This window comes from Carassius carassius, chromosome 5 (assembly GCF_963082965.1).
Source record: "Carassius carassius chromosome 5, fCarCar2.1, whole genome shotgun sequence".
Classification (NCBI taxonomy): Eukaryota; Metazoa; Chordata; class Actinopteri; order Cypriniformes; family Cyprinidae; genus Carassius; species Carassius carassius.
The window spans coordinates 3,811,193-3,828,150 of NC_081759.1; the positions used below are offsets into that span (position 1 = coordinate 3,811,193).

Consider the following 16,958-nt stretch of genomic DNA (forward strand, 5'->3'; position numbering starts at 1 on the left):
TGGATGGATGGATGAATGACAGATGACAGATGGATGTATGGATGGAAAGATTGAAATATTATAGAAAATGTATGAAAATATTGCAGATGGATGGATGGATGATGGTTGGATGGAAAGAGGATGGATGGATGGATGGTAGAGGAATGGACGGATGGATGACAAGAGGAATGGATGGATGGATGGATGGATGATAGAGGAATGGATGGATGGATGGATGATAGAGGAATGGATGGATGGATGGATGATAGAGGATTGGATGGATGAATGGATGGATGGATGGATGGATGGATGGATGGATGGATGGATGGATGGATGATAGAGAAATGGATGGATGGATGAATGAATGGATGGTAGAGGAATGGATGGATGGATGGATATAGAGAAATGGATGGATGGATGTATGAATGGATGGTAGAGGAATGGATGGATGGATTGATATAGAGAAATGGATGGATGGATGAATGAATGGATTGTCGAGGAATGGATGGATGGATGGATGAATGAATTGATGATAGAGGAATGGATGGTTGATGGAAGGATGATAGAGGAATGGATGGATGAATAGATGAATGAATGGACCGTGTGTGTGTGTGTGTGTGTGTGTGCTGAGTGAGGGGTTTGTCCGGCATCTGACCCAGATGTAATATCAATAGTTTAAAACTCATCATACTCAATGTGTTCATCTCCCTCTCCACACACACACTCATCTCTCTTGCCACAGAAGTGCAGCAGTACACAATATGGAAATCACATTAGTGGCATATGATAAATGATATATGCGGACACACACAATAGAGCGTTCTGAGGCATGCTGAGTGGCGGCAGTAAGTAGCTTTAGGCTTGAGTGAGAACAGCTGAGACCAAAGCCAGAACAATACACGCTGTCTGTGTGTGTGTGTGTGTGTGTGTGTGTGTGTGTGTGTGTGTGTTCATAATAGCTGTCGGATAAAGTGCCTCTCTGGTTTACAGTTTTCTCCAACAACATGCCTTATAGATCCAGCGACTCCAGCGGGAGACACAAGGAAAACAGATTGCTGCTTTGTGTTGTGTTTCTTCTGGCCGCTGGTCGTAGATGACCTTATTCATTAGCATTACAAAGAGATTTAACTGCATTAACCACATTTAAGTCACAATTGCTGTGTGTGTGTGTGTGTGTGTGTGTGTGAGACATTTCTGACTAAAAATATCATGAACATAAACTCAAAGAATCTGTCTGGCTGTATGCAACTACTAATCTAATTTAATCCCGATCTGTCTCCACTGAATCAATGCAGTTACACCAGACGAGTAACTAATTCAGTCGTCTGATACCTGGTGACAACACTTTCAAACCTGGAACTCTAATTGCATAGAAAAGATGTAAGGTATCGTTCATGTCTGGAGCAAAAGCACTGTAGGAAGGGTTAAACGCTGAAGTTACAATTTGGAGTTTGTTCAAATCTCTAAATAATAGCAAGAGTTTGACTTTTTGAAACACTGCTAAAGCAATAACTAAAGCCCCAAAAGGTGCTAGTTCCTGGAACAGTGAGCAGATCTTCACAAGGACCAATCAATGTTCTGCATGCTAAAAATAAATAATGAAACAGTGTCTGCGCATCTGCGCATCTGCTTACTATGCTTATATGTGAATGTGTCAGTGAGTCATGAGTCAGTTGAATTTTTGGTTTATATACCAATTTATAAATATAATCTCCTGAAAAAGTTGTGTGTGTGTGTGTATATATATATATATATATATATATATATATATATATATATATCAGTTCAATTTTTTTTATGTTTTTTTAATGGAGTCTCTTGTGCTCATCAAGGCTGTAATCATTTGTTTGAAAAATACAGAACAAAAACTGTAATATTGTGAGATATTATTTCCATTTCTATTATTGGTTTTCAGTTTTAAAATCCTTTAAAATGTAATTTATTCCTGTGATGCAAAGCTGAATTTCCTGTCCTTGGTGACACATGATCCTTCAGAAATCATTCTAATGTGCTGATTTATTATCAGTGCTGGAAACATCATTATCAGTGCAGGTTTTTTCGGCATTCTTTAATGAATAAAAAGTGAAAAACAACAGTATTCATTTAAAATTAAAACAACTTTTCTAATAAGTCTTTGAGTCTAATGAGTCTTTGCTATCACAAAAAAAGAAAGAAAAAAAATGTAATCCAAATTTGACTTTTGAACGGTAGGTAGAGTAAAGATTTCCATTTTGAATAAATACTGTTTATATATATATATATATATATATATATATATATATATATATATATATATATATATATATATATATATATATATATATATATATATTTATAAAATAATCCTGGAAAAAGTATTACAGAAAAACATGAAGCAGCACAACTGTTTCCAACACTGATAATATAATAATAATAATTTTTATGCATGGTAATTTAGTGGTTTAAATAATTTTCCTCATCTGCTGCCTGTCTAATTTGCTCATCCAGAGGGGTGAAGACAGACATCGACCCAAGCCAGAATAACATATGACATCCCCCATCCATATGTTGCTCTCCGAGACATCATGAGACATTACAGCTCCTGAAGAACACCACAAAATGCTAATCGTTGATCACTGTTGATTTCAGTTTATTCTCACCATTTCACACTTAACATTTATTCCATGCATTATGGATTTTATTAGGCAATTTGTAGGCATGCCATGTCAACACAAATATCGATTTTGCTAAACTAAGTTTCTCAAATCTAACATATTTTACAAAAAAAAACTGCATGAATTCATTCATTTTCATCAGTGAATATCAGTGTGGTTTCAAAAAACTCACTCAAAGCTCTTATAAATTAGTAGGCCTAACTAAATAACCAATGTCATCATAGTTTTCTATATTCCTTGATTAAAGTAAACACACACACACACTAACACTGGCATGCATCACCAGAATGCAGATAAATATGATAAAAGAAGATAAAACTTAAAGGTTGAACTGTGTTTCTAAAACAAGCGATTCGGATTGGGCAAGTTGTCACATTTATATAAGAACATACTGTTTTTGATTTTTATCTGTTCTATGAACAAAACAATGGTATATTTTTATTTGTATTATTATTTTTAATCATCTTACTTTTTTCATTCTGCATTTAAAAAAATGCTTATTTAAAATTGCATTTTAGAAAATTGCTTTTTTTTTTACTAAAGACAGTTTCACATTTTAAACAAACATCTCAAATCGGTGTCAATAAACAGCAAGTGCTGTAGTGACAACTTGCCCCGCTTTACCACACACTAAAAAGTATTTAACTGAAATCCATGTAAAACCGTTTTAAAGTTTCTCCTGTCTTGCGTCATGTGATGAGCTCGCGCTTACCTGTGCGCGCAGGTCTGGAGATGGGTCGCGTCGCGTCTGTGCGGCGGCGCTGCGATTCTCATGTGGTCCCTCCACTAGTGACGTCATCAAACATGGGCTGGACCTGCAGAAAAAAACAAAACACTACAGAGACCTTCCCGCAACCCCCATAAAGCTTTTTATTTTTTACTTTATATGGACGAAATTGCATAACAAATTTTTTGTACTACTATTAAGCAGCTTATATTCCGACCATGCAATAAATGTATGTAATAAAAGAAAAAGAAAATTAAGTATAGTTGAATTATATTTAATTTATGTGACACATTGCACTGATGCAAAATAAAAATAAATAAATGCATTGTTTATACCACGTACAATATAATGTAAAGGCAAATATTTATAAAATAGGAATATAATCTGAAATATAAAATATGACAAATGTAATATATATATATATATATATATATATATACACACACACACACACACACAATTGTGCTTTACTACTAGGGGATAATTTATTGTATCTCTTATTTTATTTCAATAGTTTCTTACTTTTATTCTGATCACTTTTCTTTATATATTGTCATGTTAAAATGCTATTTGAACTGTATTTTTGAAATTGAAAATTTTGTAATACTTGAAAATGTAAAAAATAAAGTGGGCGAAAAATACAAAATACTATGTCCTTGAAAAAAAAAAAGCTACAGACATTATATATATACATACATAGCAAATAAAATGTAAAATAAATGACATGAAAAAGATACCTCAATATATGATAATAAATATAATGTCTAAAGTCAGATTGTTTCAGTCTTATGGAATAATACTTTTACTTGGTGGTTTCAGAGAAAGTGGCCTCAAAAGGTGCAGTTTTAAAATGTTTTGAAAAAGTAACACTACCATACTGAATCAGTCAGATAAGTAATGATTTATGATCATGAAACCCAACAATCCTCACATTCACAGAGAGATAACAGTCTTTACTGCACAGCACAGTACCTAAATCACACAGACCCTGTCTGGCCTTCCCCTCCATCCACAGGACGACAGCTTTTACAAAGACAGCAGACTCTTTAAACAGTCTGACATGTTAGACAGTCTAAAAGCATGCCAATGATGTTAATGGGGGCTAAATAAGATGTAGTGTAAACACAGACCACACCAATGCATAAAGAAGCTATTATTAGCATCTGTTCAAAGAATGGGGATCAATAATGTACTCTAGTTCAAATTGTCCTCTTGAAAAAGCAGTGAGAGTGATTCGAGTTTATTTTATGCTCTGAGCTAATGCACTCATAAAGCAACAGAGACAAATGAGGGGACTGTTTAGAAATCAATGTGCCCTAAATACAGTCAAATCTCTCTGAAGCACAGGCTAGTCTTACAGATATTAAGGTGAGACAATAGTTACGCTATTTACTGAATCAATTCTGCATTAAAGATAATCTGGGAATCATTTAAACAGGTTGTGATTGCATGATATGCAGCGTCCTCTGCTGGATGAAGGATGAAGTGAAAAATTGTCATGGTAATGCCAACATTCAAATTTATAAATGGTAGATTTAAATCAAATAAATTAATTATGTAATTATAATAATTAATTATTGTTATTATTTTTTTTTGTCAATTACCAGTTATTTTGTTTAAAACCGAGATGCTTCATACTTATTTGTGGAAATTGCAAAGTTGTTCTGTATTTATGGTGTATATATATATATATATATATATATATATATATATATATATATGTATATATTGACACATATATCACTAAGTAAGGGCTTTGGCAACAAATATTGGTTTGTAGTTATTTCCAAAAGAAACACACACACACACAATTCGAACAAAGCCAAATAGTACACAGAAAGAAAAAAAAACTTTGGTGGTGAAATAATTTTCACTTAGATATTGCTAATAAATAATCACAAATAATTAAAAAGAATCATTAAGCTACATATTTAATTAAACTTAGAAGTTGAAAGAAATAGTTTTCTATTGTAAAGCATAACCCAAATATCTGTATTGTTCAATAATAATATTATTATTATTTTTATTTTTTCAATTTTGTACTTTGCTTTAGATAAAGGCTGATAAAACAAATACATGTAAGTGTACTTTTTGGTCATTAAATAAGTAACATGAGGTTCATGTGTGTGAAGACAAAAGGAATGTACAAATATATTATTTATAGAATTTCTTTAGACAAAAAAAATAAAAATAAAAAAACTTTTCAATAAAAACAAACAGCCTTTGATTTTCAAACACATACACACACACCTCTAAAAGGTCATTTCTCAAGCACTGATAATTCCTTCATGAAGTGCACATCTAGTCATTATCAGAGTTGATTTAACAGTGCCAGATCAGTGCTGGTCGGTTCGTGTGAGAAACCTCTCTTTAATCTCCAGTAGCTCTGCAGGGCAGTTTGTGTTTGTGAGGTCAGTTATTAAGTCCTGACAGTGAGATCCAGACTTTTCTTCTCCTGCTGTATCTGAAGCTGGACTGAAGATAATTGTGGGAGCGTCTGAGGAGCTGCAGGTCAAAGAGTGTTCTTAGGGTTAAATGAGAGGTCAGAGGTCATATCAGCACTCCTGCTCTTCTTAGTGTAAATGACCGTTGGTGCTGTTGCCATGGCGAGGGAACCGGAGACGAGATCTCGCTCGCATAGACTGAACGACTCTCTCATCTGAACCGGAGGCTAGAACACAAATACACTTGGCGATTGGTTGAATTACTGTATATGGACACACCCCTTCCTGTACATTCATTTGGTCTATAAATTTGATTCATAAGTCTTTTTAAAGGAAAAGTTCACCAAAAAATGTAAATTTACTGAAAATATTCTCAGGCCATCCGTCAGGTGCCGTCAGAATCAGAGTCCAAACAGCTGATGAAAACATCACAATAATCCACAAGTAATCCACAGCACTCATTTCCATCAGTTGATGTCTGGTAAAGAAAAAGCTAAACTTTTTTCATTAACAAATCAATCATTAAAAGGTTCTTTATCCACAATATTTTTTTGAACTAGGGATAAAATTGTCTCGTCTGAATCAGAAGTGAAATATGCAGAGATCAAATGCCAAAACAGTTTGAAACAAAATCTATTGGTGTATTTTGATGTGAGGGGACAACATGGGCAGGATTTTTTCACTGGAGAAAGCGTTATTGTGGACTCGTATTTTGGCCTGAAGAGATTATTTAAAGTTAAGTTGCTTCTTACAAATATGAAGCATTTTTTTTCTTCACAAGACAGTAATTGCTGGACTGGAGGGGTATGGATTATTGTGATGTTTTTATCAGCTGTTTGGACTCTCATTCTGACGGCGTTCATTCATCACAGAGGATCCACTGATGAGCAAGAGATGAAAAATTTATCCAAATCTGATGGAGAAACAAACTCATGGATGGCCTGGCGGCAAGTACATTTTCCACAAAATTTTAAGTGAAATATTAATGTTTTAGTGCCTCAGTGCCAGTGCCAGTGAATTCAACCTCACCTTCTCTATCAGCAGCGAGGAGCATTTGAGGATCCGTTGTCTTGTTAAGTTTCTAAATGACGCTTTAGTCAAGTTGGACCTGTTCACCATCAGATTTAGCTCCATTTCTCCCATTACCTGCAATGTCATACACACACACACACACACACACACACATAAACAAACCCTAAAATATAGATCTATGGAAAAACCAGCATCTAATTCAGCATCCTAAAGAGTTTGATAATAGCAGTATTACTGATATAAATTGTATAGTATTCAGCAGGTCCTGTGATTCAAAGTTAAGGCCATTGATATGAACGGATGGACCTTTCTACTGTACCATAGTACTGGAGTCGTTGGTGGTGGTTGTGTGGAGTTTGTTCTTGGAGACTGATGACTGTCTGCTGATGCTGGTGTCCTGGACAGAGGCATCACTATTGGTAGAGGAGGTGAGACAGTCCTTCTGAACACGAGACAGGCAGGACAAACCTGGGACCTTCTCAGCCAATGTGGCTCTGCAGACAAATTAATGTCATGCAGTGAAAAAAAATAAAAGAATAATAATAATAATTATTATTTTTTATAAATTTTATATATATATATTTTCACAATTTGTTTTAAGTTTTACTTATAATTTTTACACTTTTTTTAGTTCACTTAAATAGACTTTTGGTGTGACAAATGATTATAAAACAACATTGTAATGATTTAACCTTCGTAATCATCTGGAAGAAGAAGGCGGGAACCGGCGGACAATCAAATAACATTTTAATAATACAAAATAAACACAAAACAGCGCACCAGCCCCTCACGAACGACTGGTCCACTCAAATAAAAACACAACTAAAAGCCCAGGCCTGGTCCTCTCTCGTCCTTCACTGTCGTCGCTCCAGTTTTATATCCTTCCATCTCCTACGTGGGACTCGAGACCGGCAGTGGGTCGCAGGTGTCACTGATTTCCCAATCATTGCCGGCCTCCCTCCTTGTTCCCACGTCCCTCGGCCCCGCCCCACTCGCCACAAACATGTCATTTAAAAACATTCAAATATTAATTATTATTATTTAAATAAACTGTTAATACAGGTATGTTTTTGCAACAGTTCGAATGCATATTATTATATTATATTATATTATATTATATTATATTATATTATATTATATTATATTATATTATATTATATTATATTATATTATATTATATTATATTATATTATATTATATTATATTATATTATATTATATTATATTATATTAATTATATTTTAAATCGTTTAAATTAGTTTTAGTCTGGGGCATTGCTGCCACTGCTTGACATTAATGTTCTACTAACCCTTTGTATTTATTTTGTCCACATACAAACATGTTTTTGCATGAAATATGTGTGATTGGGTTTTTTTTTGTTTTATTATCTAGTTACCTGTATTTGGTGTGAACTATGGCATATATGAAAGGGTTGTAGATGGCAGATGATTTGGCGATGACCGCCGGTAGTGTTTTAGAGTAGGGTGTGAGGATGCCTGCATGCCTGAGAAAACACAGGAAAAAATACAGTTACTTTTAAATGCATGTAGGTCATTCAAAAAAAATCAAGTGCAGTGCTGGAGAGAGAAAAAGAGATTATAATGTTTTATAATCACTTCCTACTTCTCACAACTGTGCTGAGCTTATAGCTAGAGATCCACAAACACACACACATACACAGACAAATGTACATCGAAAAGTGCCAGATAAACAGTAATCAGGGGATTTGCAGATTACAAACACTGTAACACTTCTGATATATGAAGATTACAGCAAACTATAAATAGCATCTAGAGTACTGATTCAATGCATCATATACTGTATTGAGGACTTTCCTCATATCGGTCTGTATCTCAGTAGCTGGTTATGAGTCAAAAATTCCATTATTGCTTGTTTTTTTATGTCATTTCTGAATATTTTTTGCAACATTTTATGTTTTTGTGTCCTCTAGAATTCCGATTTCCAAAGGGATTACCAATAACAATAACGATGACTCAAAACGTTCCCGGTTACTTAACTGTAACCTTGTTCCCCGAGAAAGCAGAACGAGATGCTGCGCTGCTCAGCGCATTGGGAAACGTCTTATTCGTGACCAGCTGGTAGGTAATCAGGATGAGGATGCAAAATCACTTTTACCCTCCCTGGGGCAAAGTCTAAGCATGATGGTGAGATAGACAGAGCCTGCATATCCTCAATTCTCTTCAAAGAAGTTATTGCCATGAGAAAAACCATTTTCAAACTCAGAAGTTTATCAGACGCTGACTCTAAAGGTTCAAAGGGGGTTTCAACCAGAGCCTCGAGAACTATAGCTAACTCTCAAGAAGGCATCCTGGTTTTCAGTGCAGGCCTCAGTCATCTGGCCCCACGAAGGAAGTGAGAGAGCAGAGGATGTCTCCCGAGTGGCATCCCGTCAATCAAGGCGTGGCAAGCCGAAATAGCGGCCACATAAACCTTAAGAGTAGCAGGGCATGTACCTGTTGACAATTTCTCTTGCATGAAGTCCAGAATTGAAGCAATGTGGCAGTTGACTGGATCAACATTGTGTACCACACACAACCTGTCAAAGACACCCCATTTACCGGCATAACTCTGTCTGGTGGAGGGAGCCCTAGCACTAAGAATGGTATCCATAACCTCCGGCGACAGCCCTGTGTTCCTTAGTTGGTACCCCTCAGGGGCCAAACGTGAAGATTCCACAGGTTGGGCCTGGGATGGAACATCGTGCCCCCTGCCTGAGACAGAAGGTCCCTCCTCTCTGGAATCGGCCATGGCAAGCCATCGAGGAGAGATATTATCTCCGAGAACCATACTCTGTTCGGTCAACGTGGCGCTACCAGCAAGAGGCAAGACCCTTGTTGGCGAACTCTGGCTAGGACGCATTTTAGGCCATGAGTGCACCATCGCATCCAGACCCAGGTTGGCTGGGTGACTCAGAGAGAAGTAGAGGGGACATTGCGCTGTCTGATGGGAGGCGAAGAGGTCCACCTCTGCTTCGTAAAATTTTCTCCAAATCTGTTACACTACCTCCGGGTGGAGTTTTCATTCCCCCATCGGTAGTGCCTGTCTGGACAGTAAATCTGCTCCCACATTCAAACGCCCTGGAATGTAAACTGCCCTGAGTGACAGGAGCCTGTCCTGGGCCCAAAGAAAAATCTGCCTCGCTATCTTGTTCAGATTGCGTGAGCGCAGACCCCACTGGTGATTTATATAAGAGACTGTCGCTGGGTTGTCCACCCGTACTAGGACATGACAGCCCCTTAAATGATGGAGGAAATATTTCAGAGCCAGAAATACAGCCATCAGCTCGAGGCAATTGATGTGCCAATTGAGCTGATGACCCTCTCATTTCCCCTTGAGCTGGGTGGCCATCCAAGACTGCTCCCCAGCCCATCAGGGAGGCATCTGTCATTAGCAATCTTCGATGACACTGTGCCCCTAGAGTGGGACCTAAGGCAAGTCACCGGGGTCTGATCCACAAAGATAGTGTACGAAACCCACGGCACGTCACTTTTATTCACCTTCGAGAATTGGCTCTTGGATGAAATCCTCTGGCTTTTAGCTACAACTGAAACGGTCTCATGTGCAACAGCCCCAAAGGAATCACAGTGGATGCTGAAGCCATAAAACCTAACATCTTTTGATACAGACAAACAGTGTGATCCTGGCCTAGCCTGACCTTGCTCATGGTCTGCCGAATGGTCTCGATCCAAGCGGGAGACAGTTGTGCCTGCATGGTGATCGAATCCCAAACGATCCAGAGATAAGTCATTCTCTGGGACGAACAGAGAACACTTTTCTCTGTGTTGAGTCTCAACCCCAGAGAAACTAGATGAGCTAACACAATGTCTCTGTGTTGTAGCGCCATCTCTTGCAATTGTGCTAGTATCAGCCTATCGTCGATGTAATTAAAAATGCGAATGCCCTGGAGTCGTAATGGAGCCAGTGCTGCATCCATGCATTTTGTGTACATGTGGGGAGATAAAGCTATGCCAAATGGAAGAACCTGAAATTTGTACGCTTCACCCTCGAAAGCGAGTGTTGTGTTGTGCCAAAATTTCTATATGAAAATATGCGTCCATCAGATCGATCGTGATGAACCAATCGTGATTCCAAATTTGCGACACAACCGTCTTGACAGTTAACATCTTGAATTTGAGCACTTTGACTGTACTGTTTAAGCCTCGAAGATCCAAGATTAGACGCAGTACCCCACCCTTTTTGGGATCCAGGAAGTTTCTGCTGTAATAGCCCGACTCTCTCCTTGGAAGAGGAACATGTTCTATGGCCTCTTTGCCCAGAAGAGTTTGTAGCTCTTGAGACAGTACCTGCATCAGCTCCGGTTGAAATGTGGAGGATGACGAATAAATTGGATCCTGTATCCTATCCGTACTGTGCTCAACACCCATGCAGAAATGCCCAGCAGAAGTTTCCACGCTCCCAGACTCTCTAAGAGTGGTACCAATTTTAATACTTCCTTTTGAGGGGATGTTAGATGTTCCGTGTCCTGAATGACGGCAGGAAACACTGTAACATCTAATACCTCACTGGAAACCACCTCCCCCCGAATCACACAAAGTGGCGGGGATGGAGGAGTTTTGTGAGGGTAACGGGGCGGGGCGAAAAGCAATCGAGCGCACCATCCCATGAGGGACTACCCCCACCAGCAAGGGCACCAGAGTGTCAGGACTTCCTCTTCTTATCAAGGACAGTCCTGATGTCTGGCGTGGGAGGTTGCTGAGCACAGCGAACCTGTCCCCAATCCCTATGAGGGGGAGCACGGTTCGCCACGCTCTGCTTCTTAGCCTCCCTAGCTTTAGAAGGACTGGGGCAAGGCTGGGTGGTTGATGGCCCCTCCCTTTGAGTGTGGCGAGGAAGGAACTGAACGAACACTTCTTCATGTTTCTACACCTCCCTAAACCTGTTGACAACCGTATTAACCGAATCGCCAAACAGGCGAAGAAACAAACGTTGCCTTTCCTTATCTAATTAAGCCACAGATGCCTCTCCATGCTGACTAAAGCTGACATTGATCGGCAAATGGCACAAGCCGTGCTTCCTCATCGATTGTACCGCCCACACTCAAGTCCTTCAACAGGTCAGCCTGGTATGCCTGTAACACTGCCATAGTGTGTAGCGCGGCACCAGCCTGACCTGCAGCTCGGTAAGCCTTACCCACTAGCGATGATGTTATTTTACAAGGCTTAGTGGGGAGAGTAGGTTTCGTAACCGAGGATGCAGACTCGGGCGAGAGATAGCTCGCAAGCGTCTCTTCAACCCACGGCATCTCCGAATACCCCCGCGATTTCGCATCCACGATTCGAAATCACGAGAGAGGATACGTGGATCTGGTGACAACACAAGCAAAATGTACGAGCCAGTCGCTCGTTCGTCACTCAAATCAGCACAAGAGCCCTCCGATGAAAAGGTGGATGCAGTCTGAAAATAGTTCAGACGAGCACGAAGCATCTTCGCTGAAAGCAGTTCACAATGCTCGCACTCGCCCGTCTCTAAAGCAAGAACCGCGTGCTCTTCCCTCAAACAAACAAAACAGTAAATATGTGTATTTCGTTGACTTGTCCTGCGAAGATCTGTAGCCGACAAGAAGAATCTTCCTGATGCACACATGCACAGAATGATCTGAAGACAAAAGACCTGTTGATGCACCTGTGGCGTATCTATTTATAGCCCCGTGTTGCTATATCAACCGAGGCTATATCACCACCGGGACAATTCTATCGACGTGTTACACACATTATTCACAGCAGGTCACGAATAAGACATTTCCCAATGCGCTGAGCAGCGCAGCATCGAATGAAGCTTTCGAAAGGGAACTACATCTTCAACACTACACAGAGCAAAAATATCTATTTAAAAAAAAAACTTTAGAAAAACTTTTCTTAAAATCAGCGTCTTTAAACGGTTAGTTCCCACTGTGACAACTTACCCCACACAGTGTTACAATGTGTCCTGTTATATGGTTAAAATCTGCAAATGAAACTTTTTTTATAGCCAGTAACTGTAGTCAGTACTTAAACATATAGGGTTACACAGAAATTGTATCCCCATTACTGAAATTATCCACATTCTACCTAATTTTAAATAGCAAGCACAAGAAAAAAGATGTGTTAGGAACAGTACACTTTCAAATTTAGGACAAATACTATATTCCATAGTTACTTCTCATCAAATGTATCTCTTTAATCTCAGAGGAAAGACTATGTCATGCCTACAGGACAGATAACAACAGAGCAGGACAGTGAACACAAGTGAGTTGTTGTTTTGCTTTCATCACATGGCTGTAAATTCAGTATGAGGCCATAATTTTACAACCCCTTATGGTTGCATGTGACAATAATACTGATATTTATGTATAATGCATGTAGTCACGGAATTTGATGTACAGTACACTACTCTTTAAAACTGTAGTGTCACGAGAATGTTTAATGTTGTTGAAAGAAGTGTTTTTTGCTCAACAAGGCATATTCATATTTTGCAGTGTAACATTTTTCTAAATGTATTTTAAAATGTAATATATACTGTGATGCAAAGCTGAATTTTCAGCATCTTCACTCCAGTCTTCAGCGTCACATGATCCTCCAGAAATACAAACGTATAGATGCTCAGCACTCACCCTGCCCAGGCGATGAGGGTGACACACGCGTAGGGAGCCCAGGACAGCACATACACCACTATGACCACAGCTGCTATTTTAGCCAGTTTCCATTCACTCCTCATGGACTGCTGCTTTACAAGGCTGGACTTCTGAGTGCTCAGCCGGTCTAGATCTCTAAACACACACACACACACACACACACATCATTCATGCAGTCATAAACACTTTTCAGTGAACACTCTTCAATTTGAAAATGCCTCAGGGAGCTCAAACCTGCTGGCCTTTCGTACGGAGAGGAACATGAACAGGTAACAGTATAGGATGATGGCCAGAGGGATGAAGAAGACGAAACAGCACAGCATCATGGTGTAACTCTTGTTGCTGGGAGAAGGTGAGACGTAGTCCCACGTGCAGGATGTCATCAGACCTTCAGGAATGTAGGAACCTGCAGGAGCATTAAAAGACACATCGGACATTTCAAGCTAAAGTCACATCTTAAAGGGATAGTTCACAAAAAATAAAATAATTTTGAGTTTACAACAATTTTTTTATCTTTGCAATTGCAAGATATCTGAGAAAAAAAAAACTGAATTGTGAGATCAGAACTCACTATTGAGAGACAAACAATAATTTTAAGATAAAGAATTGCAGTAAGCTATTAGTAAAAATACTTTAGCTAGAGTGTTTTCCAGATTATCTGTATAAAATAAAGTTAATAAAAATAATCACTTCAGCAAAGTTTTCTAATTATAAATAAATAAAATGATACATTTTTGTTTAAAGATACTGTCAGTTTATTTAAAAAATACAGAAAAAAAATATTTAAAAAGTTTTTTATTTACTTTTTTTTTTTTTTTGGAAGAAGATTCTGAAAGCTTTGAAGGAGATCTAAAATATTTCATGTCTAAATGTAACAGAAGAACGATGAAATCTTACTCCAGCCAATCAGAGGCGCCAGACTCCAGGCCAGCGAGTAGATCCAGATGCACAGGATGGCCAGAGAGGTTCTGCGTTTGGAGTTCCACTGGATGGTCTGCAGCGGTTTGGTGATGACCAGGTATCGATCGATAGAGATGACCAGCAGGTTTATCATCGAGGTGATGCCAAACAACGCACCACAGAATGCATATATTTTACATCCTGAACACACAAAGCAATATAGAGAATCTAGTCTGTATAACATTCAAGACAGGACATTCATTTGAGTGAAAAAAATTTGATAGAATAATAATAAGTCTGTTTTTTATTTATTTTATGTGAGTTTTGTTTGTTCTACATCTTTCAAAATCTTACAAATTTCTGTAAAAAGATCATGTTACCCAGCTCCCCAAACATCCACTCCTTAAACAGGCAGTTGATGAAGAACATTGGAGATTGTGTGATGGCCATGAGGAAATCACTGACCGCCAGGTTCACTATGAAATAATTTGGCAGGCTCCGCAACTTTTTATTACTGCACAAAAAATATAGAGATCAAATTATGTTTATTCCATTTATTCCATTGTTAAAACAGAAAAAACACAGTTTATGAACAATGAATTTAACTTTTTTTTCTGCAAAAGACAAAAGATATTTTGAAGATATAACAGTTTAGGTTACCATTGACTCCCAATATATGGACAAAAAGTACATTGGGAGTCAGTGTGAACTGAAACTGTTTGTTTACCAGTAAAAATATCTTTTTAAAATGTCATTTTAAATTTTAATTTTTTGATTAACTGTCCTATAACAGCGTGTTTCCACCATTGAATAAAAGTCTAAAAGTCTATATCTCACAATTCTGACATTTTCCCACAAATTTGTAGTTTATGTCTCGCAATTTAGACTTTTTTTCACTGAATTCTGAGTTTACATCTCACAATTATGTTTTTTTGCCAGGAAATAAAAAAGGTGCGACTTTTCATCTCACAAGGGTTTATATCTCTCAACTGCAAGTTATAACTCATAATTGCGAGATAACATCTCACAAAGTTTTGAGTTTATATAATATCTCACAATGCTGTCTTTTTGTGTGCACCACAGAATAAAAAATAAAAATGCTTTTTATTTATATACTTTTCACCTCACAATTCAGATTTTGTATTAAAATAAGTCAGATTTGCAAGAAAAAAAATTTGAATTGTGAGACACAAATTTGCAATTACATTTTTTTTCATGGCAGAAATATTCCATAACTATCCTTTCAACTGCATTTAAATGCAAATATGTAATTTCTTTACACACAGAGAATGATTATATCCCTACTACTCTTTGCTGACAAAACCCTTCATTGTAAATGCATAAAAAGAAGATGAGATGCAAATGAGAGTTATTTGTCAAAGCTGACATCCAACAGATCAAATGCCCCCATTTCAATTCTTTCCATCGGTGTGCAGCAGTTCTCGGGATTCCCTGCATTCCTGGAATAGCAGTCAATTCTTTTCACTCTCAGAAGCCCATGATTTTAATAATTGCACACATTTATGGAAATGAATCAACCTTGTTATTTATACGTCATTCACAATATTCACAATTTCCCTGCCATAAAAATGACCTATTTTTAATACATATTAAAAAAACAATTATGGAAAATGAGGATTAGGGCTGTTCGGTGACCTGCAGGGTGTTTTGCGTGAGTAACCTTAATCTGAACAAATGAGTGTAGTGCAAAAAAAAAAATATATAAGAGATGCTTTTTACTAGTATTTCACTGCCTGCTCTAGTTTTACCGCACTTCCCCAATTTACTAAAACAATTTCAATAACATATTCAAATCGAGTTTGATAATTAATTAACTGCATCATACAGTGCCTACTAATAAACCACCAAACTTACCGACATGAGCGGAAAGTTCTTCAACTCAACAAAACTAAGCATTCATACCTGTAGAAGGCAAACATGACCAAAGTGTTGCCCGTGACTCCCAAAGTGCCGATGATGAGGATGAGGAAGGCGATGATGTAATGCACATGATCCGGGATGTCCAGTCTTTTGTAGATCTGCCGTTGAAGCTCCATCACCAAACTGAAGATACAGCAACAAACACTGAAGAACAGCTCTTCAACAAACCCAACCTGAGCGCAGACTCAGTCATGGTCTCAGTCTTCTGTTTCCCACATCCCTTCCTCTCAGTCTGTCTCTGCTCAGAGTAAGAGAGAGTTTAGTTAAACACTATCAGTAACAGCAACAGCTGGACACACTGCGACCTACTTGTCATGTCACATGACACACCCCTCGCTCCAGCATCTGTCCCACCCAAGCTTTTCTGTGTCTTCAGAGCGATCCCATGCTCATCACACACACACACACACACACACATACAAGGGGCAGGTTATTATGAAAATAGAGCACCACTACCAGCCAAAATATCTTCATGGAACATGATCTTTACTAAACATCCTAATGATTTTTGGCATTAAATAAAAATGTATCATTTTGACCCATACAACGGAGTAAGCAGATTGTTTGAAAACATACAAATCAAATTCATTTTATTTAAACACTAATTTGCCTTAATAGTAAATAGTTACA

At 38.0% G+C, this 16,958-nt stretch overlaps 1 protein-coding gene across 1 annotated transcript; it reads right to left on the bottom strand.

Annotated features, from left to right (window-relative positions):
• Nucleotides 1–5,239: 5,239 nt before the first annotated feature.
• On the bottom strand, nucleotides 5,240–16,575 carry opn4xb (opsin 4xb). The gene is made up of 9 exons (XM_059549045.1): nucleotides 16,311–16,575; nucleotides 14,768–14,901; nucleotides 14,385–14,588; nucleotides 13,722–13,893; nucleotides 13,467–13,622; nucleotides 8,232–8,339; nucleotides 7,156–7,330; nucleotides 6,834–6,950; nucleotides 5,240–6,031 (listed from the first exon to the last, which is right to left on the bottom strand). The coding sequence occupies exons 1-9, from the start codon at nucleotides 16,442–16,444 to the stop codon at nucleotides 5,873–5,875; spliced, it is 1,359 nt and encodes a 452-aa protein (XP_059405028.1). The 5' UTR covers nucleotides 16,445–16,575; the 3' UTR covers nucleotides 5,240–5,872.
• Nucleotides 16,576–16,958: the final 383 nt, after the last annotated feature.

Excerpts from the sequence above, each read along its gene's own strand:
- opn4xb (XM_059549045.1), bottom strand. The coding sequence starts at position 16,444 with ATGGAGCTTCAACGGCAGATCTACAAAAGACTGGACATCCCGGATCAT. Across the intron at positions 13,894-14,384 it reads GGCGCCTCTGATTGGCTGGA|GTTCCTACATTCCTGAAGGT; the intron begins GTAAGATTTCAT and ends ATGCTCCTGCAG. Across the intron at positions 7,331-8,231 it reads ATAGTTCACACCAAATACAG|AGCCACATTGGCTGAGAAGG; the intron begins GTAACTAGATAA and ends ATTTGTCTGCAG.